Source organism: Triturus cristatus, chromosome 11 (genome assembly GCF_964204655.1).
Source record: "Triturus cristatus chromosome 11, aTriCri1.1, whole genome shotgun sequence".
Lineage (NCBI taxonomy): Eukaryota > Metazoa > Chordata > Amphibia > Caudata > Salamandridae > Triturus > Triturus cristatus.
In genome coordinates, this window is record NC_140594.1 from 73,920,681 (window position 1) to 73,933,330 (window position 12,650).

The 12,650-nt window shown below is 46.5% G+C and overlaps 1 protein-coding gene across 1 annotated transcript in view; it reads right to left on the bottom strand.

Annotated features, from left to right (window-relative positions):
* The window catches only part of MAPK1 (mitogen-activated protein kinase 1), a 537,443-nt gene that overhangs the window by 306,661 nt on the left and 218,132 nt on the right, over nucleotides 1-12,650 (bottom strand). The window contains exon 2 of the mRNA XM_085634299.1: nucleotides 1,736-1,918. Within this exon, the coding sequence (XP_085490425.1) occupies nucleotides 1,736-1,918 (183 nt within the window). The remainder of the gene's footprint in view (nucleotides 1-1,735; nucleotides 1,919-12,650) is intronic.

Sequence of the window (12,650 nt, forward strand, 5' to 3'; positions counted from 1 at the left end):
CCTGTCGGCATCAAGGACACCCTAACGAATCTCCCTTGGAGTGAAGTAGTCACTCCCCTGCATCTGCATGCACCACAACAAAGCGGACCGGTCTGCTGCTCCTGACATCCCATGGACCCCAAAAGGATCCGCAACACAGGTGGTGGTTGGGCAACTCCCTCAAGGCCTGACCTGTGCACCACATCGACTTGCTGTTGCCAAGGCTTGTTGACTCGGTCCTCCAGAGATCTCTGGGCTACAAGAAGCTCCAGCCTCCAGAATCTCCTCCTACCAAGATCTTCATCGTCACTGCATACTCTACATCGTACGCCTGCATCTTTGCTGGGCTGCTCAAGGTAGGTCATTGCTCTTCCATGCCTCCTAGTCGCCTCCCAGTGTCACAGACTGTCCCCTATGCTTGAATCCAACCTTAGATTTCACCGGACTCTTCCACCTTCTACACCAGCGTCATCTTTCCTGAAGTCCTCCATCGTGGTCTACGGCGGTTTCCGAATGTCACTTCGCACCTATGCACTCGGTATCCCTGGTGTAGGTATCCTGGTTCCTGGGGTAGCCACATGTGGGTGGCTCTCCAACCTTCTGTCTTCCACAGTGTTTCCTTAGGGTCCCCCTGAAGACCAATTTGCATTTGTGCTTACTTACCGGTTTACATTTGAAGCATAGCGTGTATTGTGTTGATTTCTCCAGGTAGGTGATATACCATTGTGTTAGTGTTTATAAAATTATTTTTATAACTACACAGTGTTGTTCTTTTTCCTTTAACCTACACTATGATTAGTTCTGGTTAAACAAGCTGCTTAACATTCCTTGCGGACTAAGCCTGAAGGCTGCTCTCCACAGCTACCACTTAGAGAGCTTTCTATGGTTGTCTAAGACCACTAAAATCACCAAAAGGGTTGTGTGGATTACTGCATGGTGCTTCACTTACAGGCGTGTGCACCATATACTAAGCCAGCCTCCTACTGGGGCAAAATTGTTGAGGTTATGGTCTCGCAGAGTAGGAAAGGGCTAAGGAATGAGCATTCAAACTCTGAATCTGCTTTCGCCAATCGGGCAAGACCCATGGAAAGGCATATCAAAGATGCCTGCACACCACCAGAGAAGCCTGTGGCTTTAAGTGTGTAGCTTAAACACTTTGCTACTGCTGATTATTCTGCCCAAGCAGGCTGTGTCCAGACCTGAATGTACAATGTATTTGAACGCATCCAGATACTCATGGATAGTTTCAGGCAGGTTGGCCTGAAATTCCTTGTAGACTGCCAGAAAGAACTAACCGCAGCCCATATAGCATGGCAATATGCCCCTTTAAAACAGCTGGATTTGACTGACCAGAGAGCTACGCTGGCTAAAGAAATCTTCCATTAACCAAATGTTTCTATTGGTTTTGACTTTTCAGGGACAGTCAAACTAATTGCATCAGACAAAGACCCACAGTGGAATCTCCCCGTTAGAGCACCTTGGCTCTTAGCACATGGAATACCCACTGTCCAGGAATAAAAACAAACTATTACAATGTTTATTTCTGATATTAAGATACTCCAGAAACAATGCAATACAATACACTCCAACTAAAGCATGAAATTTAATTGTTAACAGTAAACCTCACTGCAATTCCTTATTCAAACACACACCACTGTCCCAAGTAAGTAGACAAAACTCTTGCTAGGACGAATATAATGATTCCTTCCACTCTGCACGCAATACAAACCAGCATCTTTAGACCACAAAAGGATACACATCCTTCATTTGCTCGATGGAAGGTGCCCGGATAATGTCATTGATTCCAATAATGTTCTCATGTTTAAAGCGAAGTAGGATTTTGATCTCCCTTAGAGTTCGCTGGCAGTATGTTTGATGTTCAAAGGGGCTGATTTTCTTGATGGCTACTCGGACTTTACAGACATTATCATAGGCGGAACTGAAAAAAAAACAATTAAAAAAACAATTAGGCTCTTAAATCTCAGTGTTGCATCAAAAACACTTAATGAGCGTTTAGCAACAAAAGGAAGATGGTGACACTGCATTTTAAAAGAACGTGACTACTAAGTTTTCGTTAAATGTTAAATAATAAAAAAAGAACATTAAGAGCCGACTGACTGTTAATGGTGAGTGTCAAAGCTACATTCTTTTCGCTAACCCACAAGAAAAATCTCCTAGAGGCAGTTTTAAACTATTACAAGCTTAGTGATATTGATGAGGACATAACTGAATGCCAAGCGGATGGCCCAAGACATGAGTAGACGGGGACCTCCTGCTTTAAAGAAACACTAATAACTGGCATGCTGGACGCTGTAACCCGTGTGGGATCAGAGCATCAGCAGTTGTCACCCACACAACTACCTGAAGTCAGAGAGTTGAAAAAATCTGCCGTTCCCATATCATGGAGATGCCAGCCCTGACGATTTGAAAGCTGCCACCCAGGAACCTCTTAGACCTGGAGAAACTCGGACATTAAAATGCAATCGAGAAGGCGAAACTCAGATTGTGAAGTGAAGGCTGTGAAGACAAACACATGCCTATTACATAAGGAGTAAAATCTGTTATACTGCAAAGATCCACAAGGTGACAAACAAGCATTTGCAATGCAATAGGTCTCGTAGTTGTTAGAGTTGGAGTTATTGGCACTGTAAATGGCAATGCCTTTTATGTATGTGTTGGTTTTTAAAACATAAAAGGCATTGTCATTTACAATGCCAATAAGTTAAACTCTCGCAATTGCGAGACCTATTGCATTGCAAATGCTTGTTGTCTTTGCATTCTGGGATTTGTAGTCCTGTTGGCCCCTGTTTAGATCAGGGCCGCAAGTGCCAGAATAGAAAAAACAGGACTACATTAACTGTTCATGCAAACAAATGGAAAAGCTCTGAGCGGGTACAATGAAAAGTCTGTATTTGACACCTTAAAAGAATCAGATTTTCTCTCCGCAAAGTGGAATCCTATGTATGTATGTAATCTCACAGGTGCCTTCAGGCGGCAGGGATAACGTAATCAGCAAGGGTTTGCACTACAACTGGGTGCACAGCCGGGGCGCCCGCGCACTAGCAGCACTGAAGTCTGGCAGGAAAAGTATTTCTTGGTCATACACTTTCTCCCTCGCTCTGCGGGGAACCCAGACTCGCCCAACAAAGTCATGCACGACAACCAAGACCAGTCCAAAACAAAAACCCGCGAAACACATTGAGGAACCAAACAAAAGTACAAAAACATGTTAAAGGGTAAAACAATGACAAATCATTGCCTTGAAAGTGCCTCACTGAATGTTTCCGTCTCATTTCATAGGACGACATTGATTTGAAAACACAGTTGGTGGCATTTTGTAATGTTCAGTGAATGCATGCCTTTTGGGGTGGAACGCTGCTGTTTTGCTGAGTGAAGGTATGTTTTGCGCTCCCTGTCATGCTTGCTGTGCCGCAATCGCAGGTCAGGATGCTCTCGGAAATAACTTGAGACGTAAAAATCGGCTCAGCTGTTTGAAGTAAGCATGAGAGCAGCCTGGTCAATTAGTAATAGAGTTCCAGTCTGATCAAGGCTCGCGCATCCATTCATCCTTCCGAGGTCGGAAAATAAGTACCAGTTTTTGTGGGTGGCAACTACTGTGCCACCGTAAATCACACAGACACCTATGACAAGGTATGAAGCGCTACAGAAGTAAAAGCCATCAAACCAATAAAGAATAGTATAATTTTGCATCATGTCAGAAGTTTGTAGGGAGGGCGCTCTGTCCTTTTTGAGCCCTCCCGGTACTTATAGATTTACTTTCTTTGCTGCACAAGCAGGACTACATTACCCAGTATGCACATCCACAAATATGACTGGATGATCTCTTCACACCTGCAAGGGTACATCTTGGGATCACTAATGCATTACAATTGTGATGAAAGTTCTCGGGTACAAACAGGTATGATTCAGATCTGCTGGGTCTTCTGTAATTTGTCCCCAAAGCTCCCCAGCGCTCTCCCATCCCCCAACCCTCACACAAAAACTCACCAGCATCCGCATCACATCGGTCCAGAGCCTGGAAATGCCATCGGACATTTCAGCCTCCTCCTGGGGCTCTGGACAGGCCGCTTGGTCCTCCTCCTCCGTGGCTGCTACCCTGCCTCAGCAGTGCTTCAGCCCGGCTGGGTCAACAACCCTTTGCCCCGGGCAGTACCCTGGCGTGCTGCGTTTTTAGGTCGAGGGACCATCCGGTCTGCCGAAGGCAGAACCGGAAGTCCGGAGATTTAATGTTTCTTAGAGTGGCTATTTAGCCCGCCTCTCTTTTTGGCTCTCCTCCATTGGCTGGCTTCCTAAACGGAGGCCAGCCATTGGAGGAGAGAGCCGTCCCTCCAAATAGGCTCCGTCTTTTTCAGATTCGGGGGCGTGTTCCGTGCGCTTCTTTCCACTTTTTAGCCACGCCCTTTTTAGGCGTGTTTTTCTCTCCTCCAGCCAATGGCAAGAGGAGAGAAAAAGAAACACACCCCCGAATCTGAAACCGCCGCTGCGTTTCTCCGAGGCATTTCTGCTTCGCCTCGGAGAAAGGCGGCAGTGTGCTTGTTGTTTGTCAGATGGTGAATGAAGGTTTGATTGCATAGAATGGGCCAGTGACTTACTTTCACTTGTTGTTTTGTCCTAGCCAGAAACTAACGTAGCCGTATTGATTACAACTGCCTGGCTGATTGCGCACGGGGTTCCCACGTGTGTTCCAGTATTTAATCCGCCCTGATTGCACATCTGTTGACTATCATTCACAATTGGCAGCTAACGGGGCCTGAAGCCAGGCCCGTGGGTGGTTTGTTTCACTGCCTGGCGGTATCCGCTGCACTCGCAGTCTTCGCTGAGGGGTCTAATTATAGCCCCGCTTGAATGGGTTTTAATTCGTCTTACCTTGACACCCTTCATTGGCAGTATCCCTGCGTTCAGCAGTCACTTCGCATCCGCAATCTGACCCCGGTGTCTTCCTCGGAGCCCCTCATTGTCAGGCGAGACAGAAGGTTGCGCTGGGAGAGCGGGAGAGAGAGAGAGAGAGGGGAGAGCACAGCAGCGTTAGGGCTCCGGTGGTGGCTTATGCTGCACGTGCGTTAATGTGCGTCTGCGCGTGCATCGGGACCCCGCTATCTCGCCGTCTCTCCACAATTAGCAGAGTGCAGAGGGGCAGCTGCTGATAAAAGCCCCCTGTCCCCAGCTACACTAGCTCTCATAACGGACCTTTCTGAAAATACCCAAGAATGATTTTTAATGTGAAAATTATTTTGCTTTTGTAAAACACTGATGTAACACCATTGACGTTCACAAACTCTGAATTATTTTTTCAGATAATAACCAATGTATTATTTTGGGGGAACAAAATCCACGTTCACCAATTCAAGATTATTCTAAATAAGGTCTCTTTTTTGGTTGATTTTTATGTTTTTTAATTGAGAGGTCGTACCCAAGCAGGGTCGTTCTTTACCGTGGGCCAGCTGGGCCCATGCCTAGGGCGCAAGCTTTCAGAGGAGTTCTGGAGCTGGCTGCAGCAGTGTGTCAACCACTGTTTCTGAAGGCTTCTGGTACTGTGTCTACATTTTGTTGGGTTTTCTTCTCCTGAATCTCTTAACTCTTTTCCCCTCACCTTTCCCCTAACCTTCTATTTCCAACACACCAAAAACTCTACTTTCCCTTGCTTCTCTGCCTCACTTTTATAGGGGTTGGTTGGCTGGACCCAAGGAGGGAGGGGACTGCGCCGACGCTGGCGGGAGTCGGGCAGCGTGAAGGTAGGAGAGGGCTGCTTTCCTTCCTCCGGAGAGGTCAACGGAGGGTTACCGGGGCAGAAAGGAAGCGGGGCGGACCATGGCTCTCTTCCTCCCGCGCGGGCTGCTCCGGAGCCTCCGGGTGAGCTTCAACCGGCCCGGGTGGGAACAGGGGCTGCCTGCCGCTGCCTGGAGGATACACTGGAGCAGAAACTACAGCAGCGGTGAGTGCACCGCGAGGCTAGAGGGCGACGGACGGTATGACGAGAGGACCCCCAACATCCCCACTAGAAAAACACGCAAAGGGAGCACATTTGCTCATAGTATCAACACTACTCCCCCACTGACTTCAAATAATGACTCTAGCTAACCCCATGGTTCCAACTCATACCTAGGGTTGTGTGTGTACATCACTCTGTGGTCAGCGCAACTCCGGTTCCACAATGGATGCAACAAGTTTGTTTCTCTAACAGCTGCCGCTTCACCTCCTCAACTTAATCGTGTGGTGGGCTCCCTCCTCCCAGCACAGAAGCGGAAGAAGGTAGTATCGTACAGAGCTACCCACCAACGGAGCATGGATCTCCTCACGGATGCTCCCTTCCCCCACCGCCATGGTCTGCATTTAGTCACGGCGCTTCCTCTAACACTTCGCTGCCCGTGGCCACGAACACGGCGTACAGCCTCTCTAGTACCCAAACGAGAAGGGCTGCGTGGAGGAGGGGCGTGCGCTGTGCGGCAGACCTAACTTCTCTCGTGTTTTTGTGTTTCAATCCTTGTTGAACGTGTGTGAGCTATTCGTTTGCGAGGTTTGAGTTAACTTTGAGTGCATGGAAGCGACTTTTCTTGCTTTCTTTCTGCTCGCCGCAGGGACGTTCTCTTCACTCATTAACTGCTTATCTGTTCCTTGAAACCGGCCTCGGGGATTCCAGGCACCTTTTGGTTTGAAGCTCTGCTGCCACATCACTGGGAAGCCATGTGAGCTGTGTACCGCTCTGTCTACCCGCCTGTATGGAGATACTCGGTAACGTGTCATTTAGTGGGGGTTGCAACTGGTCAGCCCAGATGTTTGACAGCGCCAGCAAGGGAGATGGAAATAACTTGTATTTTCCCCCAGTACTTGATACCTAACGACAGCGTTTCGACTCGCTGTAACTAAGCATGTTTCTCCCTCAACTTTGTTGTTACCTAAGCTTCTCAGCTACCCCGCCCCATCATTTTACTAAAGATTTCAGGAAGGATGTGGTAGGTTCTAGGGCTGTGCGAGTCAAGTCCTCTAAAAATACGGGCTTGACTAAAAAGCATAGACAAAGCATAATCTTATTGAAAGCAGTGTGTCCGGAACTCACTACATCACTCACTCTCTATCTCTCTACCTCACTCTTTCTATCTCACTAACTCACTTTCACTGTCTCTTTCACTACCTCTCTCTATCTCACTACATCACAACACCACTCTGCTTACATCTCACTACCTCACAACATCCCTCTCCCTCACTACATCACTGTTTCACTACCTCACTCTCTCTCACTACATAACTCTCTCTACCTCACTACTCCACTCTATCTCACTACCTCACTATCTCACAACTTCTCTCTCTCAAAACATCACTACCTCACTCTCTAGCTCACAACCTCACAACTTCACTCTCTCTCACTCACTACCTCAATCACTCTCTATCTCACTACCTCACTCTTTCTATCTCACTAACTCACTTTCACTCTCTCTTTCACTACCTCTCTCTCTATCTCACTACATCACAACATCACTCTATGCTTATATATCACTACCTCACAACATCCCTCTCCCTCACTACCTCACTCTTTCACTACCTCACTCTCTCTATCTCACTACCTCACTCTCTATCTACCTCACTCTCTATCTGACTACCTCACTCTCTATCTACCTCACTCTCTCTCACTACCTCACTCTCTATTTCAAAACCTCACTCTCTCTCTCTATCTCACTACCTCACTCTCTCTCTGCTAATGCAATAGGTATCACATATGCAAAAAAAAAGCTAATGCCAATAGAAATGAAAATGCCATTTATTTAGGGATACAAAAATGATAAAAAAAATAATGAGCAATACCAATAGCTCTACCTATAATATTGCCGAGACCATTGCATTGTAAATGCTTGTTTTAAATACATCTCCGCGGTCCCGGGGCAGCTTCACCATGCTCTTCAATCGCTGCTTAATCTACCTCAAAGTGGAGCCCCTGAATTGTCCCTTGGGACGGTGGCTATTGGGCAGGTCGGGTCCCGTTCCCTCATTGCGAATCCCCCTGGGGTCTCCAGGTTCCTGCCGGCTGCCGAGCGCTGGACGGTGGAGTTGACATTCCTTCGAAAACTTTTCATAGCTAGACGAGGCTGCTACAGGCACACTCCAGCTGAAGCCTGGACTGCACCACAGAGGGGCGCACCAGGGGAGTCTTTAATGTTGCACACATGACTCATTCTCCTGGAAGGCTTTGCAGAACGCAACACCTCCGAAAAAATATATTTTTCGCAACAGTCAGTTTTGCTCAAGGAGTGCTGGCGAGATGAAAGCTAAGAGGTAACAAGAAGCACAGAGGATCACTTAGAGATTCCCCTTTCTTCTGAAATGGACTCTTCCCGACTTCACATAACTGCTCACACTGTCTGTCCACCAGCTAAGGTTTTCAGCAACAAAAGGTGCTGTGATGTTGTCAGTCAGGCTCTCCGCATGGAAATGCGCTGCAGACAAGGGGAGGGATATGCCTGTTGGAAGGGGGGACCCTAGCCGCTTTACCAGCACAAGTAACCCCCGCCTGACACATGGTTTCAATCGCAGAGAACTGTTTACTGCAGAAATCGAGCTGAGTGAACAGAACAGGATGAAAGGGATCTCGTGAGGATATGTAATAGTTACCCCATGTCAGGTGGTAGTTGTTCATTCACCCTCATGCTTTTTTATTGCATTTTGCATCTTTCTCGTTTTGGTCATTTAATTCAAAATGCACAAATACAAGTGCGGAACCCAAAAGTAAAAAAAAAAAAAAGTAAATAAAATGAGTTACTCAAGCTTCTTCCGCCAGGGAGGAGACCTGGGAGGGCGAGGGCTGCCCGCGCATGCACTGTAACTGGAACTTTTGCATGTTCTGCGACTGCAGATCATGCCCAGTGGCGGCGGCGCGTGCGGACTTCAAAAGCTCCCGTACTTTAAGGAGTGCTGCATCGTGCGGCCCATGGAGGGGGCCACCAAAGTGGCCAAGGCAAAACAAGAGAAGCAGAAGTCCCGCAGGAGCCCACCCCGCCTTCGTGAATGCCGCATGGTGCGGCCAAAGCAGGATTTCAGGCGGGGCTCCAGTGAGCAAGACGGAGCCCCGCGTGGTGCTGCAGTGAGCCGCTGAAGACACGAGACCAGCCGGAGTCCCCACAAGAGCCGGTAAGTGGGGCATGCTGAACGTTTAAAGCGCGCCGCGCTTGGAGCACGCGTGCGCATTTAAAAAAAAAAAAGAAATTGCATGTTCTACATTTAAAGCGCGCCACGCTTGGAGCACGCGTGCGCGTTTAAAAAAAAAAAAATTACATGAGGCTAGTAAGGACGGAAGGGGGACAGGAGATGTGCACATCGCACGTGTTCACGGGCGCGTTCACAGGCGCCAATCGCCCTGCGCGTGCCCATGTCCTGTCCCACTTCCGAGGCAAGTCAGCAACACTAGATCTCGCTGTCGACAGCGCTTTCGCGCTGCGTTCGCCAGGCGAGACCTAAAAAGGGCATCACACCATGTGGACAATAGCATGGTAACAGAAGACAAGATGTGCAATGCAAATCGATTCAAATGGCCGTAAAAGCACCAAATGTATTAGTCTGAACCATGTAAAAAATTAGTGGGGAGGCAAATATTCGCACGCAATAATTTGAATTTTTGAATTTAAAAGCATTTATTAAGCGCACTTATACCATGCGGTTTCATTATAACCTCATTATACCACTACAGAATGATTTGTGAAGCCTGTTTGGATTAACAAAAAGATTTTTTCTTTTAAACAGGACATCATGAAAACAACTTAAAGTACGAATACCCAATAGAAATCCTGGTAAATGAAGAGGCCCTACCACAAAATTCTTCTCGGTCCAAAAAGGTTTAGAATAAGGTATGAGATTTTCATTTTGGCCTGGCATGTACACACGTCAGAAAACATTATTAGTCAGACCCCATATGTCAGGAATGGGGTGGGAACATTTACTCCGAGCCCTCCATTAGCTTTTCTCATGATAGAAGTATCATTCAAATACATCGGAAGGAGTCTGATCGTTCCTCAGGAGCAAACTCGGCAGGAAAATAAATCCATTTTAATCTTAGTAGACCCTGACACCAGAATCCCAGAAACATTCCCCCAATGTCTATTGCAACAAAAGACACTAAGTGTTCTACCATGTGTTGTTTAAAAACATTTTAGAGAGGCTTTCCGTGATCAGGGGGACAACTTCGAAACCTAGTCATTAATTCAAGGATATAGAGAAACATGGCACATTGAGGAATCCACCAGCCCCTTAGAGTGGGCCAATCATGTTAATTTTTTACAGATTTCTGGAAAATTAACTAATTGGTATTTTAATAGCAGCCAACTACATATCAACCTTAGACCTCACCAAGGTGTACTGCAATAATTAACTGTCACGAAGACGACTAAAAGAGCCTCTTCCACTCAACAAGATTGCTGTCAGTTTGACTTGTATGGGTCACACCAACATTCCAGCACCTCATAGCCAACGCCCTAGCTCCACGTTTCCACTATGTGAGGGGCATGTCTGGTAGATATGGTGATAACAGCAACCAATGTGAAGATCATCTTCGACTTCCAACAGAAACCTTTAGCAGAGAGGACAGCAAATGGAAGCAAGTATACCGTTGATAGAAAGCCTGTCCAATACCTTGCCATACAGTGACGAAGTTCCACAGAGTTGGAAAACTGTGGAACTTCGCTACGCGCCCTCCCAAAGTAATTCTAAAGTTTTTAAAAAAGGCACTTACCTGCCGTGGCTGCCTCCTCCCCGCCATGGCCGCTCTCCTTTCTCGTCCTCTCCGTCCTTCTTAGATAACCCCTACATTGTACGTTTTGCGCACTTGCAAGACGTACAACGTAGGGGTTTTCAGAGATGGACTGCGAGGAAGAGGAAGGAGAGATGGACGGCGAGCAGTCATGACGAGAAGGAGAGCAGCCATGATGAGGAGGAGGCAGCCACAGCAGGTAAGTGCTTTTTTATTACTTTACAATTACTTTGGGAGGGTGAAAGGGTCGGCTAACTAGGCTCGCCACGGGGTCGTAGTTTTACCTAAACTCTTTTTGCAATGGAACGTGGAGTATGAAAAACTACTTAAACTACACTGACTGAGCGTAGTTAGCCGCCTAGGCTTCGAAATGAGGAGAAAACACAGGATCAAGGGACATGCCACTGGGAAGACCAAACAATATTGCCAGTCCCTGCAAAGCACCTATGCCTTCCAAGCACAGCGTTGTCAGGGTTGACAGTTCCAACACACATTGACTTGAAACGGGGCTTCGCTAACTGATTTGGTATTCAATAATTCTCCACATAGAATCCAATAGAATGATCACTGCCAAAAGGCATACCGAGACTTGTGTAAAGTGTTAAGCAAAGTACAGGCACCAGCACCATCTACCCCAAATCAGAGCTCCTGTTTTTTCAATAGACCAAGATATCAAAGGGGCTCAGCACCATGATCCCACAAGTCTAGACCACACAGTAGAGAAACCACCACTTTCTCTAACTCATGGATCATGGCTGAGCTTAAACGTACATCTGAGGATTAAGGAGTGTCTGGCATGTAGGTTGCTATAGGTAGGTAGGTAAAGCTTTATTCGATAAAAGATATCATAAAAGCACAACATACAGTGATATAAAAAAGGAAGTTAGACAATAAAAGAATCAATCGATCATAGGTATGTCTAAAAGGACTATAAAAATTGATTAGAACAACATGTGCAAAGTACAAAAAGCTTGAGGACCTTAAGTTCATTACAGTGGATAAAAAAAACAGACCACATAGGTAATTTAGTGCATATGAAGGGCGAGTTTTTTCTTCTGCAATAACCAAGCACAACCCAGATACTTAGCAATACCACAGACAACGGTGAGGGACGAGGTATCTGTTTGTAGAATGCGTAACACAATACGGTAATCACAGCAACCGAGCATTCTGCAAATCGGTCTCAACCACTTGGCTCTTGCTCTTCTATAGTGAAAACAGGCAAATAAAAAGTGGGGGATAGACTCTTTGGGTGCTGTACAGCTCGGACAACCAACAGATATAGGGAGAAATCCCTTCCAACCAGCAGTAACACAGTTCAGAGGAAGAGACCCCAATCTGAGGCGCACTTACAATGATCTATCCAATGGAGACTGAATAAAGTCAAGATAGGGTTCCAGTTTGCAGAAGGGCTTGTGCTCAAAAAAAGCTTCGCTCAACTTCCCCATCTTTACATTGTTAAGTTCTCTTGTATTTACCCAGCTCCAATAAGCCTTCTTAAGGTCCTGTTTCGAAGGGGGTATCTGGGATTCCCAGCAGTCTCCGTAGCCAATGGACCTCAATGTTTGTTTTACATAGGAGATCCATTTTAACCTCCTCCCAGTATCCACTAATATAAGTTCACTTAAGCCTGCAGCGTATTTGGCAAGTTCTGGTGTCCGTCGCAGTCTTGCCCAGAATAGTAAAGGTCGCAAACGTGCAATATCCTGTATAGAGTGTCTGCCTAGATCATAAAACAAGGGTTTTAGTGGAGATGAAGTGGGGACAGAGTTGAGATGAAAACAAGTTACTTACCTGTAACTTTGGTTCCCCAGTATTGGTAACTTTCATAGATTCTCATGCTTTGTATCATTCCCCGTCGTCGGAATGGGAGCCTCGGTAACAAAAAAAAAATATAGATATAGATATAGATATAGATATA